Here is a 21,498-nt window from a genome sequence, read left to right on the forward strand (position 1 = left end):
CGACCTCCTTTCACAGTTCTCTTCGCTTGTGGACTTCAGTGCACAACACATCAGTTGTCTGTGACCAGGCGAAATAAAACTTTCCAAGCCAAGCCTTCATATCATAACCGCTACACACAACCTACATCGTTGTCACCATATCATCTAATGTCATAGTCAACATAGCTACTAGAACTAACACATTAGTAAACCCGCTACAATCACACAGTACAGTCAGCAAGCAGTTTAGCCATTGCACTGGTGGGGGCTCCAGTGGCAATACATTTATAAAACCAAAAGCTTACCTTAACTTAGAAGAGTTAAAGTGTTGGATACCCAAAGCTAGCTAGCTAACATAGCATCCCTTTCTGTTTGAGCCGAGTGTTTGAGTAGGCTAAAGTAATTAGCTGCATTCACTAGCTCAGTAAGTGGAAGTGAAAAAAAATATGCAAAGAAATATAGCTAGCTTTCTCTCTCGCTTCACCTTCATTTTTGAAGAAATTAATTTGTTCAAAACTGTTCAACTATTGTCGTTCTCTCTCTTTGAGTCAGCTACTCACCACACTTTATGTATTGCAGTGCTAGTTAGCTGTCGTTTATGCTTTCAGTACTAGATTAATTCTCTGATGCTTTGATTGGGTGGACAACATGTCAGTTCATGCTGCAGGAGCTCTGATAGGTTGGAGGACATTCTCCAGAAGTTGTCATAGTTACTGTGTAAGTAATTCTATGGAAGGGGGTGAGAAACATGAGCCTCCTAGGTTTTGTATTGAAGTCAATGTAACCAGAGGACGGAAACTAGCTGTCCCCCAACTACACCATGGTGCTACCCTACAGAGTACTGTTGAGTCTATTGTAGACCTTCATTGAAAACAGTGTATTTGAATCAATTATTTGGTGACGTGAATATATTTAGTAGTTTATATCTAAAGAGGATAACTCGTTTTTTTTACATTTCACTATTTTTAGTTTTTATGAAATTCAACATAGCATTACTTTCTGTTTGAGCCGGGTATTTGAGTAGGCTAAACTAGCTAGCTGCATTCACTAGCTAAGTGAAAACAAACACAATGAAATATAGCTAGCTCTCTCTCTCTCTCGCTTCAAAAATGTAAAAATGTTCAGCTATTGTTGTTCTCTCTCGGAGTTAACTACTCACCACATTTTATGCACTGCAGTGCTAGCTAGCTGTAGCTTATGCTTTCAGTACTAGATTCATTCTCTGATCCTTCGATTGGGTGGAAAACATGTCAGAGGACGGCGGAAACTAGCTGTCCTACAGCTACACCATGGTGCTACCCTACAGAGTACTGTTGATTCTACTGTAGACCTTTAATCCATTATTTGGTGTCGTGTATATTTAGTATAGTTTATCTAAAAAGGATAACTGTTTCACAACAACAACAAAAAACACCCCTTCCTCCTCTGAGGAGCCTCCACTGGCGCACAGCGTAGACACCCCCCTCTCTACAACACCACATTCAAATTGAGCAGTGCTTTATTGGCATGGTGGTGGGACACAAACTGAAGCCAAAGCAATAATAAAATTAATGTTATACTGTTTCTGAACATCCTCGTGATAAAGGAACACAGTAGATACAAAAATAGAATTAAAAAGTGATGCAAAGCAAATAAACAACAAAGTATGTCATCATCTCATCTCGATACTTCCAACAGAAAAAGGAAATCAAATAGGACCAATTATAATTGAGATCAATGTTACCTGACCTCCTGTGGTGTGTGTTCCAGGCTACGTCGGTGCTGCCACCGTTGCTGCTGCGGCCTGGTGGTTCCTCTACAGTGAGGACGGCCCTGGTGTGTCTTTCTATCAGCTGGTGAGTAGCAGCATCAGATACGGAAGAGGAGGGCAAGACCTCCCACATTTTTCTTTCAATTGAAGTCAATGAACTAAGCAGACTGCTATCTCATTGGTGTATATGGGAGAGGTACCCCCTTAAGCAGACAATGGTAAACGGCTTGAGTCGTTCATCTTAAAATCCAACATCTTTGGTAGCATCACCAATCCAAAATTGGAACCCTAGGCCTAGCTCTCCACGTAGATCTGAATATATATATCTTTAAAAAAAAGTTTCCTATACAATCGCGGGGGGTACGGGCTACCTAGGACTTACATTTAAATGAGTCATTCAGCAAAAACGTAGTCCGGTGAGTAGAGCAGAGGTTGCGTCCCAAAAGGCACCCTATTCCCTATATAGGGCCCATAGGGCTCTGGTCAAAAGTAGTGCACTATGGGAAATTGGGTTCCATTTGGGATGTACCACTCTGTAGAACAGGGAGTGGTCTCCACCTTTACTGGGTGTGCAGGCTTTTGTCCCAGCCCAGCACCAACACACCTGTATCAGATACTAATATAAAATACTAACTGTATCAGATATCAACTATTGTTGTTTTTTTTATTTATTTTAAAAACTAGACACAATGTAAAGATTTGTCTTTGGCTTCACCAATTAATTTAAGAAACCGTACAAAGTACATCTGCAGTTCCAAATTCATTGGTCATTGGTCTAAAACCACAATTATCATCAAGAGATCCTCATTTAAAATACATTAAAAGGTCATAGACCTTCAACATGATCATCATCAATCTTGGAGATTTTTCATTTTAGGTGTAGGGTGTACCTAGGATCTACATTTAAACTTCTTACTTAGCAAAAATGTACAGTGAATGATTGTGATAATCCAGTAAATGGTTCCATCCTAATTTCGGATTTTTCTCCTCAGTCCCACTTCATGCAGTGCCACGAGGAAAACGAGGACTTTGTCGGCGTCCACTGTGAGGTGTTTGAGGCTGCTCCGCCCATGACAATGGCCCTGTCTGTGTTGGTCACCATCGAGATGTGCAATGCCCTCAATAGGTCAGACTGCAAATAGAGCTAGAAGCAACTTTGGTTCCTGCCTGGTTCAATATAAAGCAATGTTTGAAGATTCATGGTAGAAATGCTAGATTCAATTCATAACATTAAAAGGCCCGTTTCCCAGTCCCAGATTAAGCCTACTCCTTGACTAAAACAGCACTTTCAATGGAGATGATCCATTTGACATGCTTTGTAGTGCAGGACAGGAGTAGGTTTAATCTGGGTCCTCAGAATTAGCAACATTGGTAGTTTGTTAGCACTGTAATTCTTGATACACACACAGTATATCAATTTAGAGGTGGAACATGAACAGTAAAGTTATATAAAACACTTTGTTTACGTTTATAAATTATAGCACTTCTATAACAGTGTGTTTCTAAAACACAGAGTATCAAGAGTATGATATGAAAGCCCAATCCCAAAAGTAGCTATATCGTTGAAAGTGTAGTGTAACCCCAAAGACATTGGAAGAGTAACTTTAGATTAAACGTGCAGAACAGACATTATCCTCCATCCTTCACCATGTCATCTCAGATCCCCACATGCTTTAGCACACCTCTTGGGACACACACCTCTGTGGATAACAGCGTATAAACACACACATTTTAAATACTTTATTTGGATCCACAAATCAAATGTACATTTCAAGAAGGATCCAAACGTCTCAGTGCGCCCGCGCACACACACAGTGTTTAGCCAGCGTGGATTACGTAACCCCTCCGCCCCATCCCCCCCTTTCCCCTCCCAGCTTGTCTGAGAACCAGTCCCTGCTGCGCATGCCCCCCTGGAGCAACCTGTGGCTGGTTGGAGCCATGTCCCTCTCCATGTCACTCCACTTCGTGATCATTTACGTCGACCCCATGCCCGTGAGTCTGCCTGACCTCACACCACAACCCTCCGGCTCCAAGGACCACTAGTTTTGATCCTACATCCACCTCTCTTTGTCTTACTCTCTCGATCTCCTTCTGCCTCTCTTTCTCGCCTTCTGTCTGCTTCTCGCTCTCTCTCCCAGTCAAACATTATTGTTATACAGACATTATTGTTATCCACTCCCCTTTATTGTGATATTCAGCGTTAGAGCGTGATTGAAATTTAAAGGCAATGTCCCCGCGTTATCGGCGGATTCACGGTAAACGCTACATATGTCTGCTCAACCTGAACATTTCTATCACATAATCTGTAATGAATCAGCGATACAGATTGAATAGAGCCCTAAGAGGGATAACTGAGTAAGAGTATTTAACAACTGACTAAGGCCTAGATTCAATCTGGGACGTTATAGTGTGATTTACATTTAAAGGTAATTTCCCCGATTGAGCCGACATATGCAGCGTTTACAGTGAGTGGTCTACGCAAACACGGAAACATTGCTTTTAAAAAGGTGCATAGCATAAAAGGGCCGATCGGATTGAATCTAGCCGTAAGAGTATGTGATAACTAAGTAGTAGTGTGTGATACGTGTCTGAAATGTGCCTGTCCTCTCCGCTGCAGATGATCTTTAAGTTGACCCACTTGAATGTGGAGAAATGGATGGTGGTGCTCAAGCTCTCTTTCCCTGTCATCCTCATTGACGAGGTCCTCAAGTTTGTGGCCCGCAATTACCTGGAGGGTAAGTACACACACATCTGTTATCGATTAAATCTACACTGCTCAAAAAAATAAAGGGAGTCACACTCAAAATGAAAGTGGACAATCACACTACAGGCTGATCCAACTTTGATGTAATGTCCTTAAAACAAGTCAAAATGAGGCTCAGTAGTGTGTGTGGCCTCCACGTGCCTGTATGACCTCCCTACAACGCCTGGGCATGCTCCTGATGAGGTGGCGGATGGTCTCCTGCGGGATCTCCTCCCAGACCTGGACTAGAGCATCTGCCAACTCCTGGACAGTATGTGGAGCGAGACATGATGTCCCAGATGTGCTCAATTGGATTCAGGTCTGGGAAACGGGCGGGCCAGTCCATAGCATCAATGCCTTCCTCTTGCAGGAACTGCTGACACACTCCAGCCACATGGTCTAGCATTGTCTTGCATTAGGAGGAACCCAGGGCCAACCGCACCAGCATATGGTCTCACAAGGGGTCTGAGGATCTCATCTCGGTACCTAATGACAGTCAGGCTAACTCTGGCGAGCACATGGAGGGCTGTGCAGCTCCCCAAAGAAATGCCACCCCACACCATGACTGACCCACCGCCAAACAGGTCATGGCTGGAGGATGTTGCAGGCAGCAGAACGTTCTCCACGGTGTCTCCAGACTGTCACGTCTGTCACATGTGCTCAGTGTGAACCTGCTTTCATCTGTGAAGAGCACAGGGCGCCAGTGGCGAATTTGCCAATCTTGGTGTTCTCTGGCAAATGCCAAACGTCCTGCACGGTGTTGGGCTGTAAGAACAACCCCCACCTGTGGACGTTGGGCCCTCATACCACCCTCATGGAGTCTGTTTCTGACCGTTTGAGCAGACACATGCACATTTGTGGCCTGCTGGAGGTCATTTTGCAGGGCTCTGGCAGTGCTCCTCCTGCTCCTCCTTGCACAAAGGCGGAGGTAGCGGTCCTGCTGCTGGGTTGTTGCCCTCCTACGGCCTCCTCCACGTCTCCTGATGTACTGGCCTGTCTCCTGGTAGCGCCTCCATGCTCTGGACACTACGCTGACAGACACAGCAAACCTTCTTGCCACAGCTCGCATTGATGTACCATCCAGGATGAGCTGCACTACCTGAGCCACCTGTGTGGGTTGTAGACTCCGTCTCATGCTACCACTAGAGTGAAAGCACTGCCAGCATTCAAAAGTGACCAAAACATCAGCCAGGAAGCTTAGGAACTGAGAAGTGGTCATCACCTGCAGAACCACTCCTTTATTGGAGGTGTCTTGCTAATTGCCTATAATTTCCACCTGTTGTCTATTCCATTTGCACAACAGCATGTGAAATGTATTGTCAATCAGTGTTGCTTCCTAAGTGGACAGTTTGATTTCACAGAAGTGTGATTGACTTGGAGTTACATTGTGTTGTATAAGTGTTCCCTTTATTTTTTTGAGCAGTGTATATTATTCCTTGTAATAATATCCTGTAATATCCACAGAAATGTTCCCTCTATTTTGGGCCCTGGGCAAATTTCAGGTCTTGCGAGTGGAAACTTGAATGTTGTGAGAATTCAGTGCAACTTCCGGCGCATTGTTTACAGTGAACACTGAGGCTGTACCCTTACAATTTTAGACAGCAGCCAATAGGATATTGTGGCTATTTGAGTATAATGCCTATCAGTGGCCTACAACCAAAACCAATTATGGAAATCCCATAACATTTTCTCAATTTTGATTTCTATGATATAGCCTACAGTAGCCTATATGGGGTGTTCAATGCAGTCTTTTAAAAAACGTTTTTACTTGATGCTCTTGTAGGAAGCAGTAACACCCCATTGCTGACCAATTGAAGACAAGGCTCTAGGGTGGACTGTAAATTAGGTTTAAGACTGTTGCTACCGCTGTTGTATATTAGTCAGGATGTTAGAGGAATGAGGAGCAGGAATCCAATACTTGAGTTTATTGCACACACAAAGCACACTGGGTTGTTTGGCGGTTTTGGAGTTGTGTTTTTTTGTCAGTCACGCACAACAAAGAAAGAACAAAAGCAAGATGGCCACCCGATTTAAAATCACCAGCACAACTGCAGCTTAAATAGTGCAGAAATGTCAATTAGTTCAGTGGGAACAGGTGTGGTAATTAGACAGGAGCAAGGCCAGAGTAGAGGGAAAACCTGGTTGCTGCCATGAGGCTTTGTAACACCACTACTTACCTATAACTGGGCTAACTCGCTAACTAGCAAAGAATATCAAATGTGCACACCACACTTGCGCTACCCGTCAATAGAATTATACTCCGATGCGCTTTGGCTTAGCCTCGGCAGCCGATAGTAGCCACTTAATCTGTACTATTTTTTAAGATTTGATGTGCCCAGTCAGTAATACATGTGTCCCCTATGGGCCGGCTCGTCCATAAAGCATCCTCCATTCATGCTGCAAAGGCATAATTTTCCTTAACTAGCTTTGATGGTGGGCCGTCCGAAAAACCTGGAATAATGTGTACTGTAGCAGTGATGTAAAAAATACTTTAAAGTACTACTTAAGTAGTTTTTTTTGTTGGTAGCATGCCCCTGGCTATCCGTAAAAAAACATTTTTTACTAGAAAATTATGCAGCCTGGATTGCTTAAGGAATTATAAATAATTTATACATTTACTTTTGATACTTAAGTATATTTAAAACCAAATACTCAAGTAGTATTTTACTGGATGACTTTCACTATTACTTAAGTAATTTTCTAATTTTTTATGACAAATTGGGTACTTTTTCCACCACTGTACTGTAGTTGAGGAAACGATCGAGAACCGGCTGCCCAGGCTAGCTGTGGCTCTGTCTACAACAAAATCACAGACTCAATCTTAGATTTGTTTTGGTTTGTTGCATTGAAAGTGGCATATAGTGAAGATTAATCTCTTGCATCTCTGTGCGGGCTGGCATTTCTTCTGCACGGCAGTCCTGGCGGTGGTGCGTGGCCGTGCACGCAAACAGCTTAGAGTGAATATTGATCCAGACTTTCATACTCGCTTCAATTCTAAATATGAATCTATTTAATTGCAAAGTATTTCATAATAATGATTAATATGATTTATCTCCCCCACTTTTCCTATACCTGCCACTGCCTTGGCTCCTCCCCCCTTCCTTCCTGTTTTCACTTTGTTTATGAATCAATGGTTTTGTATTGTGTCCAGATGGTGTCAACACTGAATTTACACTGATAATATATAATGCCCACCCTTACATGTTTTCACTAAAGTCTGTGTGAGTGTCTTCCTACAGGTTTCTATGTATCCCCATACTGCTTAAAGTTTGTCTAATTTTATGGCTATAATGTCACATTTAGGTAGTAATTGCCTTTGTGTACTCTTCCACCAGCAAGATCATGCTTGGGGATAAGGTTAGCCATTGCAGTTTTAACTTGTTAATATAAAACATCTCCCATATTAATATTTAACTACGGTCAACATACAGCAGCCTATGATTGTATGGAAAAGTCCGTTTTTTTAAATGAACATAGTCAAAATATTGTTATCATTTAGCGGACACTTTTATTCAAAACAACTTGGTCATGCGTGCATACATTTTATGTGGGTGGCCCCTGGGAATTCACAATCCTGCCGTTGGAAGCGCCATGCTCTACAGAACCACCAATATTTGGTGTTGAGTATATAAGTGTTGGATAACGTAAATTGAGCCGTACTAATATATAACTAAAATGGCCAGAATAATAGATGCATGCCCAACTCCACATCAATCAATAGTACTTCATGTAGATCTAAAAGGGTTGTAATTATTCAAAATATGGTCATTTTTAGGCTGGGTTGGAATGTTCCCCATATTGCTTATACCTATCCTCCAAATTGATCCCTGGGGGCTAGTGCTCAATTTGGGACTTGAGTCTAGTCCTACCTCATCCGATTGCCAATACCCTGAAAATGACAGCCATTTTCTTTCCCATGCAGTTGCTGATGACAATCTAGTAAGCAAGAAGTGGGACTAAAAGAACACGAGGAGTATAAAGGAGAGAAAAGAATGAGAAGAGAAAACGGTGGAAGCGCTTCCCAGAAACGAGAGCGCAGACCGTCACTAGAAGTGAGATTTTTTTTTTTGACAAGCTCAAAGAATGAAACATACAAAAGCCACCAGAAAAAAAATGATAAAAAACAAAAAAAAACATGCAAATAAACACTTTTTTCCTTTGTGTATGTATTGAAATAAAGTTAATATATATAGGTAAGCGTTATGAACATGAACAATATATTCAAATTATTCTGACTATTCTTAAAAAATAAAACTGTATTAAAAGAGAATGTGAGTGTGGCTGGTTAATTGTTATTGGTTTTGGTTTTATTCCCAGTATCTCACTTACTTACGGTCGATGAGAAGCATCTTCTCCTTTACTTTGGAGTCCTTTGGTGGCTGTGGAGATCAATCATGGTTTTACAGCTGCGGCTGCAGACTGGGCATGTGAAAGCTTGGTTGGAGGGGGGAGGAATAGCCCTGTTAGCATGCCTATGCACGCTTTGCCTCCAGATGTGTGCATTCGTCCTCCATACTCCTGATGCCCATTGCACAATGAGAGCGCCAGAACGTTTGGCAGGTGGCTAGGTCCTCTTTACTGGATGGATTGATCTTGCACCTCTTCAGAGTGGTTTTAATTCGGTCCTGCATCCGCTTCTTCTGGCCAACAGCAGAGCGTTGGCCTTCATGTGACCGTTGAGCACTTTCGTTTGGCAGTCGGCCCTCTGGCATGTGGATGACATGACCAAGCCATCTTAGTTGGTGATTGTTTAAGGTGGACTGCATGCTACCACTGCCAGCCCGTTTCAGTACCTCGGTGTGGGGTATTCTGTCCTGCCAGGTAACAACGAGAATCTTCTGGAGGCACTTTATGTGGAAGGACTCCAGGGTTTTCATGTGCTAAGGGATCCATGCTTCCCGGCTGTTTAACAGGGTTAACACACACACACACACACACCGCTCTCTCCGCAAACAATTACACAAGAACATGATCCTGCAAAGAGTAGTCTTTCAATGTATATATTTATATATTACGGCAATTAGTATCAACAAGAGAGAATGCCAAATTCATTCATATTATTTTTTACAGGTTTCTTATCTCTTACTCTTCATTTAAAAACATGGTCAAGTCTAAAAAAGGTAAAGATGGTAATTGTGTCAGAGTGGTTTGGAACAGGGTTGGTAGTGTTACTCGCTGGTATCAACGGTCGGAAGTCCTGAGAGGTGGGTGTGTGTGTGTGTGTGTGTATTTACATGAGTCAGAAGTATCATAATACAGTATAACTTACAGTAGTAGATACTGGCCTTTTCTCAACATATTGCCTTTTAGTGACATCCACTAAAGCAGTAACGGACTGTTTCTCGTCACATCTGACTAGCGGGAATGTCAAGTCAGGAACTCCAATACTAACATGTATTGACTCGGGTGTGAATACAATCCAATATTCAAGTTCTCTCAATAAGTCCAGTTTTAAAAAAGGGGGTTAAGTTTGGTCATAGAATGAGTGTTTGGTCATTGAACATGAGAAAATACATTTTAAAAACTCTCAAATATGGAAAGATGGAGGACGCTCAAGCAACATGAGTCGAGGTGCAACCAAAATAATAATCAGAACATCATTGAACAGCTCCAAAGTACAAATATTCCAAGTCACATTACAAGCGGAGGTGGTGATTCCCAATGTTGGAGAGAACTGGCCTGAGCAAGGCCAGCACAGATCTGATTCTCATTAGGAGTTGTCTGAAATGCAAGCTGATTTGTATATCAGTGATTATGCACAGCTCCTTGCTCAGCCCACTCCTCTTCAACGTGGGCATAGTCATGATAGTGGTCAAATCTTTCTCTGTGGTTACTGTTGCACTTCATGTCCAGCCGCATTCTTATTGGTCACCCTTGGAATATTTCTTGTTTCTCCCGTCGCTTTGGCTCTGTTGTGTTGCTCTGATAGACTCACGTGGCACCAGTGGGCGGGGCACCCTCTTCAGGAAGCCCCTCCTCCAAGATGTCCCTGACCTGGTCCAGAGTTTCAGCCTGACGGATCAACTCCAGCTTCACCTAGAAGAAAGGGATGAAGGGAGAGAGAAGGAGGGGGGGAAAGAGGGGGAGAGAGAGGGGGAGGGGGTGGAGTAAGAGAAGAGAAAGCGAGAGAGAGACCATGAGGAAGGCATTTGACTATGGACCGAAATCCAGCTGGACTGGTTCTAGATCAGTGCTGTAAACTAACATAAACCAACTCAATGTGAATACACCATGAGTGGGCTGGTCCTGAATCAGGACCAATCTACTATACCTGCAGTGACTGCGAAAGCTGGACAAAGTCCCTCTGCACCGTCTGGCTGGTGTCCACCTGAGAACGCATACTGATGATCTGGCTACGCAGCTCCAAACACTGTTGCTGGAGGGACGCCTGGGAAATAGATAGATAGAAAGGGAGTGAGTGAGAATGGTAAGGGTAAGGAGAGAGAGATAAAGAGAGAAAGGTACAGTAACATGTTAAGTGTTCCCAAAGTAGGAAAGATAAGTACACAAAAGGTATAACACGGACAGAGAGACGCACGCACACACACCTCTATCCCTGGTCCCCCTGTACAGTACCTTGTCATGGGTTAGAGTCTTGCTGTCTCCCTGTAGGTGTGAGAGCGCCACCTTGAGTGCTTGTAGCTCGGTGCGACAGGTCTGTAGCTCCAACTGCAGCTTCTCTTTCTGACACTGGACCCGCTCCATCTCGGTCTTCAGACTGGACAGCTGCACTGCAGAGGGCAAAGGTCAACAGGACTATTTTTACTGAACGTTTATTTATCAAGGAAGTCCCGTTGAGGTCAGACGACCTATTTCACAAGGGAAAGACAATGGGCTTGTTGGAGCGGATACGTTTTGTCAAGTCACCGCCTTTCAAAAATGCATTATGTGGATAACTGCCTGAACTGCATGAAAAACCATGTGATCTCCTTCCCAAAACCATGGGGTCTCCTTCCCAAAACCATGGGGTCTCCTTCAATTTCTGCAGTTGCTTTTCACCGATGGCATCATACAGCCATTGCCTGGCAACTGGTTGGAACTACTTGTCAACCAATCAGTGTTTTTGTTTGACCCACGCGGACTCGACCAAAGACGTGACTGAAACAGGAACCAGCTTTGCCGCGACTCTAAAGCTACAGGGGATACAAATGAAAGTGATATTTGAGAACTCAACGTTCAAACAGATTTAAGTCATAACTGTAACACAGCCATTCAGGAACATTCACTGTCTTCTTGGTAAGCAACTCCAGTGTAGATTTGGCCTCGTGTTTTAGGTTATTGTCCTGCTGAAAGTTGAATTCACTCCACGTGTCTGGTGGAATGCAGACTGAACCAGGTTTTTCTTTAGGATTTTGCCTGTGCTTAGCTCCATTCCATTTATTTTTTATCCTGAAAAATGCCCCCATCTTTAACAATTACAAGCATACACATAACATGATGTAGCAACCACTATGCTTGAAAATATGGAGAGTGGTACTCAGTAATGTGTTCTATTGGATTTGCCTTTGTATTCAGGCCAAAAAGTGAATTGCCTATTTTTACTGAACGTTTATTTATCAAGGAAGTCCCGTTGAGGTCAGACGACCTATTTCACAAGGGAAAGACAATGGGCTTGTTGGAGCGGATACGTTTTGTCAAGTCACCGCCTTTCAAAAATGCATTATGTGGATAACTGCCTGAACTGCATGAAAAACCATGTGATCTCCTTCCCAAAACCATGTGATCTCCTTCCCAAAACCATGGGGTCTCCTTCAATTTCTGCAGTTGTTTTTCACCGATGGCATCATACAGCCATTGCCTGGCAACTGGTTGGAACTACTTGTCAACCAATCAGTGTTTTTGTTTGACCCACGCGGACTCGACCAAAGACGTGACTGAAACAGGAACCAGCTTTGCCGCGACTCTAAAGCTACAGGGGATACAAATGAAAGTGATATTTGAGAACTCTGACAAATGCATTATACAATAGCTTCAGAAAGTATTCAACTCTCTTGATTTATTCCACATTTTGTTGTGTCACAGCCTGAATTCAAAATGGATTTTCTCACCCATTTACATACAATACCCCATAATGAAAAAGTGAATTTTTTATTTAGGAAATGTATAGATAATTAAATACAGAAATATCTAACGTACATAAGTATTCACACCCAAGTCAATACATGTTAGAAACAACGTTGGCAGCGATAACAGCAGTGAGTCTTTCTGGGTAAGTCTCTAAGCCACGTGTCAAACTCATTCCAGGGGGGGGGGGGGGGGGGGGGGGCGCTAGTGTTTTCGCTCCTCCCTTGTACTTGATTGATGAATTAAGGTCACTAATTAGTAAGGAACTCCCCTCATCTGGTTGTCTAGGTCTTAATTGAAAGGATAAATTAAACAAGCATACATTAAGCCCTCCATGGAATGAGTTTTGACACTACTGCTCTAAGCGCTTTGCACAGCTGGTTTGTACAACATTTGCCCATTTTCAAGTCTTGCCAGAGATTTTCAAGCAGATTTAAGTCATAACTGTAACACAGCCATTCAGGAACATTCACTGTCTTCTTGGTAAGCAACTCCAGTGTAGATTTGGCCTCGTGTTTTAGGTTATTGTCTTGCTGAAAGTTGAATTCACTCCACGTGTCTGGTGGAATGCAGACTGAACCAGGTTTTTCTTTAGGATTTTGCCTGTGCTTAGCTCCATTCCATTTATTTTTTATCCTGAAAAATGCCCCCGTCTTTAACAATTACAAGCATACACATAACATGATGTAGCAACCACTATGCTTGAAAATATGGAGAGTGGTACTCAGTAATGTGTTCTATTGGATTTGCCTTTGTATTCAGGCCAAAAAGTGAATTGCCTTTCCACATTTTTTTCAGTATTACTTTCATGCCTTGATTGCAAACAGGATGCATGTTTTTAAATTTGTTTTATTCTGTACACTTCATTATTTTAATTCTGTCAAATAGGTAACATGTGGAATTGTTTTAAGATGGTCATACCAAGGATCATTTAGCTTTTTGATTTAGAATTTTAGATATATTCTTTATATCTTATTTGATAAAATAAAGTGTCTGCCCAATATCTGAGAAAGATGAAAGATCAGGAAAAAAATAATAATAATTGGGACCCATATTTAACAAAAAACCTGGCACTAAACTACTTCCATATATACTTCCATTAATATTTTTAACTGGTACCGGGCTTCAGACAAGTCTTGTGGGCGTCAAAACGACCAACATCTACAGTGCATTCGGAAAGTATTCAGACCCCTTTACTTTTTCCACATTGTTACGTTACAGCCTTATTCTAAAATTGATTAAATTGTTTTTCCCCCCATGAGAAATCTCTAAATCAATGATAAAGTCCTTGACAAATGTCCTTGTGTAGCCCAGCCAGAGCCCGGACTTTCCGGGAGGTGCAGATTGACTGTAGGGGGTTATTGAACACTATTATTGCACAGACTGAGTCCATGCAACTTATTATTGTTAAGCAAATTCTTTACTCCTGAACTTATTTAGACTTGCCATAACAAAGGGGTTGAATACTTATTGACTTTTGTGACCTGTTTCAAGAAGTTAGGCGCATGTCGCACGTCACTAGTTCACATTAGAGGCATTTTTAAAAAAAAATAAAAAATAATCAAAATGCATTTTGGGGCAGAAATGCCTTCTGGAACATGTGAACTTTCATGTGCCTTAATAACAAACTTGCATGCCATCTGTAAATAAAAATACAATTGTTCAATTACTAGCCTAGTTGGTTTAGCCACAGGAAAATACAGGAACCTTCCCGCTAGCCATGATTTGCTGAGATAGACGGGCTGGCCATGCCAAGAGATGAGTTCAGATAGGTCTGCCATTGTAGCATGCTTCTGTATATAACATAAGCTGCTCAGTAATGTTTTGATAATCCTTTCTATAGCAGATTTTTTTGAAAGATATCAGAAAGAACTGAAAAAGTGTTGCATTGCTGCTCTGAAGTTAATAGCGCTATCGACTAAGATCAGTGGGAAAAAGTTGTGATGGACTACTTTCTGGAGGACGATCGCGCGATGCCGACTCTGAAAATGATCCGAGGTTGAGAAAATCCCTGATTTAGGTAAAAACATTTTCATTGAACCAGAATTTGTCGTCTTCTGATGACCATGATGGGGGAAGAAACGGCAATCAACAGTGTTGTTCTCACGTTGACCGAGCTTTGAAATCAGTGGAATGCCCAGTTGAAGCAGAGAGATGATTGCCAAATGCGGAGAGTCAAAAAGGCTATTGTATAAAACACCTGTCTCTGGATTACATCTTCAAACTATGGGCAACCATGGCATTCATGACAGAGGGAGAAGCGTTCATCCATGTACATGGGTAAGAGTCTAGCTAAATGTTCAGTTATTACAAGTCTGTAATTTCGTCAGAAAATGGTTTTCATTGCAAGTTAAAGTGTACTGTTAGCTAGATAGATGGCTGGCTGGCTGGCTAGCTAATGTTACATGTATGATCTGTGTAGTAACAATATTTGTATCTCAGAAAGCCATTTGCATTGTTAGTTATAGCCCAATGTCATTGAACCTAGTTGGTTATCTTTAGCTACTTGCAGAATCATGCATGGTAGTATGAGTTGGGATCATCGTTTATTGTTTAGCTAGCTAGCTACATGTCTAAACAAAAGACTCTCCTATGCAAGTAACCATTTCACTGTACCGTTTACAACTTCTGTATCCTGTGCAGATGGATAATGTTGCAACATAGGACCGAATCCAGGTGCTACATTTAAGCTTTACATTTTTTTATTAATTTGTACAAATGTCAAAATACCTAATTCCACTTTGACATTACAGGGTATAGGCCAGTGAAAATAAATCTACATTTTATACATTTTAAATTTAGGCTGTAACACAACAATATGTGGAAAAAGTAAAGGGGTGTGAATACTTTCTGAAGGCACTTCAGAAAGAAAGTATGTTATGTTTTCAGTTTGTGAGTGTGTGATATTATGGGTAAAGAAAAGTTTATTTAGACCTTTCTTAAACATTTGCAGCTATGTTGACACTGCCATGTTGATCTGAGCTTTGCTGTTGGAAAACCACTACAGTGTCCGACTCGGCTGTGGCAGATGGACCTCCTCCGACTTCGTCGACTTTCGTCTAAAGTTGGCTTCATTAGCCTAACTACTCGAACACACCCCATGAGTTTACTACGGTCAACGCCTGTTATCAACTGCCTGTGTGTAATGCATTACGGATTAATTCTTATGGCCTTCTTTACCACACAATTTTCTAATTCTCTCGCTCGCTCTCGCACACACACATACCAATGTCCACTCACCTTGTAAAACTTCTGTTGCGGCAGTACCAGGGAAGAGAGAAAGAGAGAATGGTTAAAAACCAACATACAACTGGCAGTTTCTATTACACTTATCAACACAAAGAAAGAAACAAAGACACAAAGAAATTGCGAAGGAAAGGCAGATGAACAGACCGCTCTCCTCCACGCGGGTCTCCAGTTGTTCCTTTAGGTTGACGATCTCAATAAGCAGCCTCTCTTCAATGTGTGCCCCCTACAGGTGGGAGTACAGTAGTGCATACAGTAATAGTATGTTTCTATGTATTTCAATGATTCTTGACTGTATGAATACACACACACAAACTGCACCTGTAGTGTAGGACCAAGGGGTGTGTTGGCGTCCCCTGCCCCATCAGTCTCCTCGATCTCCTCCCCTTTTAGCCTGGACAGCTCGCTACACACCCTCTTCTGAGAGAGAGACAGCTCCGCCTGGGAACACAACAAACACACAAAACACCTCAAACACACACATGGACCTCATCCCCCTCCTCCCTGGTTGGACCAGGTGCCTGTCACTCACCAGCCTGCTATGGACGGCATTCTGTGATTGGTTGAAAGATTTCTGTAGCTCCTGTAGGAGGGCCTCTGAGGTCTGAACCTGAGTCTGGAGAACTGAGACCTAACACACACACACACACATAGTAACATTCACATTCAATTCCGTGGATAACTGACGAAGCGTCAGTATACAATATACAATATACAATATATGCCATGTGTGTAAATGTGGGAGTACGTGTTTGTGTGTCTCGGTAGTCTGTGTGTCCAGCTCGCTCTCCAGCTCGGTCCTCTCGTCCCTCAGTCGACTCAGCTCTCCCTTCAGCTCCTCAACCTGCACATCAGACCACACCAGACGCCACAAGTCCACATCAGACCACATCAGAGATAATGAGTCCACACCACATCAGACGTCATGAGTCCACTCCAAACCTGTAAAGTTTGGCTCACCTGTTTGATAGACAACGTTGGAGTTTGACTGGCTTTAAGTACACTTAACAAAAATAAATAGAACATGCAACCATTTCAAACATTTTACTGAGTTATAGCAAAATAACATTACAAAATCAATCAATTTAAATAAATGCATTAGGCCCTAACCTATGGATTTTACATGACTGGGAATACAGATATGCATCTGTCGGTCATAGAGATAACCTAACCTTTCTTCTGAAAACCAGTCACTGTCTGGTGTGACCACCATTTGCCTCATGCAGCGCGACACATCTCCTTCGTAGAGTTTATCAACCTGTTGATTGTAGTCTGTGGAATGTTGTCCCACTCTTCAATGGCTGTGCAAAGTTGCTGGATATTTGCGGGAACTGGAACACTGTCGTATATATATGATATATGATGTCGGATGAATGGCACGACAATGGCCCTCGGGATTTCGTCACGGTATCTCTGTGCATTCAAATGACCATCAATAAAATGCAAATGTGTTCGTTGTCCGTAGCTTATGCCTGCCAATACCATAACCCCACCACCACCATAGGGCACTCTGTTCACAACGTTGACCTCAGCAAACCGCTTGCATACACAACGCCATAAACGCTGTCTGCCATCTGCACGGTACAGTTGAAACCAGGATTCAACCGTGACAAGCACACTTCTCCAGCGTGACAGTAGTCATTGAAGGTGAGCATTTGCCCACTAAAGTCGGTTACGACGCCAAACTGCATTCAGGCAAAGACCTTGGTGAGGACGACGAGCAAGCAGATTAACTTCCCGAAGACGGTTTCAGACAGTTTGTGCTGAAATTCTTAGTTTGTGCAAACCTACAGTTTCATCAGCTGTCTGGGTGGCTTGTCTCAGACAACTCCGCAGGTGAAGTCAGATGTGGAGGGCCTGGTGTGGTTACACGTGGTCTGCGGTTGTGGGGCCGTTTGGACGTACTGCCAAATTCTCTAAAACGACGTTGGAGGCGGCTTATGGTAGAGAAATTAACATTAAATGATCTGGCAACAGCTCTGCTGGAAATTTTTGCAGTCAGTATGCCAATTGCACGCTCCCTCAAAACTTGAGACATCTGTGACATTGTGTTGTGTGAAAACTGCACATTTTAGAGTGGCCTTATATTGTCCCCAGCACCTGTGTAATGATCATGCTGTTTAATCAGCTTCTTAATATGCCACACCTGTCAGGTGGATGGATTATCTTGGCAAAGGAGAAATGCTCACTAACAGGGATGTAAACAAATGTGTGCACAACATTCGAGAGAAATAAGCTTTTTGTGTGTATGGAACATTTCTGGGATCTTTTATTTCAGCTCATGAAACATGGGACCAACACTTAAAATGTTGCGTTTATATTTTTGTTCAGTAGAAGTCCTAGTTGGAGTGTGTTTCTGTGGCTAGTGCTCACTTGTTTGCTTAGTGAATTGATGTCAGAGTGTGTGTGTTCACCTGTGTGTTAAGCGAATCCCATTCGGTGTGTGTGACCAGGCGGTGGCCGGGCGGGGGCAGGTAGATGGCCTCGGGCACCAGGGTTCCCGTGGAGACCAGGGAGGCAGTGTCTTCCTGGGGGGGTGGGCGGCGTGGCAGTGAGGGCGTGTCCAAGGAGAAGGAGGAGAAAGAAGCGAAGTCACAGTTCTGGGAGAAATAGCCCTCCAGTCCCGCCCCTTCACCCTCCCCTGGTCCCTCAGCCTCCGCTGGTTGGCTATCCCATCCGTCCGTTCCTGGTTCTCTGAGGATATTGGTGGGAGAGTCTGTCGACTGGCTCTCGGACTGCATAGCTCCTGCCTCCAACCTGTCCTTCTTTACACTGCCCTGAGAGAGAGAGAGAGAGTCAGAGACAAGGAAATAGGTTTAGTAACATTGTGGTGAACACACACACACCTGAGACTGCACACTGGCTCTCCTCCATTGGGCACGCTCAGACTGCAGAGTAGATATTCTAGCCTCATACTGAGAAGCCGTCTCTGAGAATAGAAGAGAGAGAAATGAGATGATGACAGACAATAACAGGCCATCTAGGTGGGTCCTACACATTATCTGCGTCCCAAATGAAACCCTATTCCCCATCTAGTGCAATACTTTTGACCATAGCCACCATTGGGAATGCATGATGAATAGAAGGTATGGAGCGACCTTTCTCACAAGAGAGAGGGGGCCCGCCCCATCTATACAATGGTAGGGAAACACTAGTATGTAGAAAAGGTATCTTCCACCTCTGACTGCATCTCCTGGTCACACTTAATATCTCTCTCTGACCTCTGAGGGCCTCCTGAAGAGACTGCATCTCCTGGTCACACTGTTTCTGCAGCTCTCCCAGCTCCTCCTGTTTGCTTAGTTCGCAGATCGTCGCCACGCCCTGCCAGTGCTCCAGCTGCGCTTGGCAACCTGCTAGCTGGGCCTGCAAGCTTTCCATTGCATCTGACAAGCAGAAAAATTGAGAGATAACATAAGATATCTGTTTATGGTGAATATCGGATAATACAAGGTTGTGAATAGAGTTCAACACTGACTTCCATGTATCTTATGAGCAGGATAAAGCATGATCATGCAAACAATTGCACTTAGTCCTACTACACAGGCTATTCCTTCCGATGTCAATAACATTACAAAACATCACATGCAAAGCAATTCATGAATGTAATAAAACACCTGTTGACAATCGAACTGACAGATAACATTGTTTTGTCTGTGTATCAGTGGAGACACGGCAATCCTTGGCACACACACCTGCCATAGCTTCTAATTAGGTTGACTGACGTTTCCACAAAATCATAATTATTATGGCTAAACCCCCGCCCATTTCTACAATTTCTCTTCTTAAAAATAAGATTTTCAACCTAACTACACTGCTAAACTTATGCCTAACTAACCTTAAATTAAGACCAAAAAATATATTTTCGTTCATTCATTTTTACGATACAGGCAATTTTGACTTTGTGGCAGTAACAGAAAGGTCAAACGAGTTCACTTAGAGTGACAGCTCTAGTAATAGCAACATTTTGTACATTCAGTGATCTGTAGCTACATTCCTGAAATGCACACGCATTTGTGAGATTTGGTTATCACGAAGGGTTAGTTAGCTAGCAATCAAGCTAGCCTAGCTAAAACACTTGTTGATGGCTAAATTAGCTAAGTGACATTCTTACCAGTGTCGTCATTCTGAGATTGCTCCGACGGTTCCATTATCAATCCTTTGTGTCGGATCTGTTCTGTAATGGCACTAAATGTCTTAGTCGTGAAAATAATCTGCTGTATGTGTGTTTAGGGGTCGGGTTGGTGTGAGAGCTCAAAACAGGACTTGTTCACTACTGGTCAACTTCAGGAAATAACTTTCCCCGGTTTAAGCCTACGGATATTACGTAAACATCCTTCCTAATGCGGACGACTGGATAGAATTTTCCCTTATTCTTCCCAGTTCCAACTACCGTATTGTCATGGGATGAGCGAATGATAATATGTGAAAAGACATACAGTACTACACCAGTCAAAAGTTTGGACACCTACTCATTCAAGGGGTTTTCTTTATTTTTACTAATTGCTACATTGTTGAATAATAGGGAAGACATCAACACTATGAAAGAACACATATAGAATCATGTGGTAACCAAAAAAATGTTAAACAAATAAAGGTTCAATAAAAAAATACAAAATAAAACAATTATTCAAAGTAGCCACCCTTTGCCTTGATGACAGCTTTGCAACCTCTTGGCATTCTTTCAATCAGGTTAACCTGGAATGCTTTCCCAACAGTACTGAAGAAGTTTCCACGTATGCTGAGCACTTGTTGGTTGCTTTTCCTTCACTCTGCAGTCCAACTCATCCCAAACCATCTCAATCGAGTCTGATGCAGCTCATCTGATGCAGCTCTCCATCACTCTCCTTCTTGGTTAAATATCCCTTACACAGCCTGGAGGTGTGTTGGGTCATTGTCCTGTTGAAAAGAAAATTATAGTCCCACTAAGAGCAAACCAGATGGGATGGCGTATTGCTGCAGAATGTTGTGTTAGCCATGTTGGTTAAGTGTGCCTAGAATTCAAAATAAATCACCTCCTCCAAAAATCTCACATTTGGACTCCTCAGACCAAAGGACAGATTTCTACCGGTCTAATGTCCATTGCTCATGTTTCTTGGCACAAGCAAGTCTCTTCCTATTATTGGTGTCCTTTAGTAGTGGTTTCTTTGCAGCAATTCGACCATGAAGGCCTGATTCACACAGTCTCCTCTGAACAGTTGATGTTGAGATGTGTCTGTTACTTGAACTCTATGAAGCATTTATTTGTGCTGCAATTTCTGAGGCTGGTAACAGTAATAAACTTATCCTCAGCAGCAGAGGTAACTCTGGGTCTTCCTTTCATGTGGCAGTCCTCATGAGAGCCAGTTTCATCATAGTGCTTGATGGATCTTGCAACTACACTTGAAGAAACTTTCAAGGTTCTTGACATTTTCCGGATTGACTGACCTTCATGTCTTAAAGTAATGATGGACTGTCATTTCTCTTTGATTATTTGATCTGTTCTTGCCATAATATGGACTTGGTCTTTTATCAAATAGGGCTATATTCTGTATACCACCCCTACCTTGTCACAACACAACTGATTGGCTCAAACGCATTAAGAAGGAAAGAAATTCCACAAATTAACTTTTAACAAGGCACACCTGTTAATTTAAATGCATTCCAGGTGACTACCTCAGGAAGCTGGTTGAGAAAACGCCAAGAGTGTGCAAAGCTGTCATCAGGCAAAGGGTGGCTA

General features: G+C 42.6%; 2 protein-coding genes across 2 annotated transcripts in view; one reads left to right on the plus strand and one right to left on the minus strand.

Annotated features, from left to right (window-relative positions):
• atp2a1 (ATPase sarcoplasmic/endoplasmic reticulum Ca2+ transporting 1) overlaps nt 1-8,742 on the plus strand; it is a 28,553-nt gene extending 19,811 nt beyond the window's left edge. Inside the window, exons 21-25 of the mRNA XM_036937978.1 lie at nt 1,729-1,814; nt 2,722-2,855; nt 3,604-3,721; nt 4,347-4,464; nt 8,395-8,742. Coding sequence (XP_036793873.1) covers nt 1,729-1,814; nt 2,722-2,855; nt 3,604-3,721; nt 4,347-4,464; nt 8,395-8,432 — 494 coding nt within the window. The 3' untranslated portion in view covers nt 8,433-8,742. The remainder of the gene's footprint in view (nt 1-1,728; nt 1,815-2,721; nt 2,856-3,603; nt 3,722-4,346; nt 4,465-8,394) is intronic.
• A 714-nt stretch (nt 8,743-9,456) lies between these two features.
• Nucleotides 9,457-20,113, minus strand: rabep2 (rabaptin, RAB GTPase binding effector protein 2). The gene is made up of 12 exons (XM_021624380.2): nt 19,894-20,113; nt 19,004-19,165; nt 18,629-18,711; nt 18,197-18,559; nt 16,531-16,626; nt 16,315-16,413; nt 16,104-16,223; nt 15,930-16,008; nt 15,777-15,788; nt 11,049-11,203; nt 10,744-10,860; nt 9,457-10,508 (listed from the first exon to the last, which is right to left on the minus strand). The coding sequence occupies exons 1-12, from the start codon at nt 19,928-19,930 to the stop codon at nt 10,404-10,406; spliced, it is 1,428 nt and encodes a 475-aa protein (XP_021480055.2). The 5' UTR covers nt 19,931-20,113; the 3' UTR covers nt 9,457-10,403.
• Between the last annotated feature and the right edge of the window lie 1,385 nt (nt 20,114-21,498).

The sequence above is a fragment of the Oncorhynchus mykiss genome, chromosome 12 (genome assembly GCF_013265735.2).
Source record: "Oncorhynchus mykiss isolate Arlee chromosome 12, USDA_OmykA_1.1, whole genome shotgun sequence".
Lineage (NCBI taxonomy): Eukaryota > Metazoa > Chordata > Actinopteri > Salmoniformes > Salmonidae > Oncorhynchus > Oncorhynchus mykiss.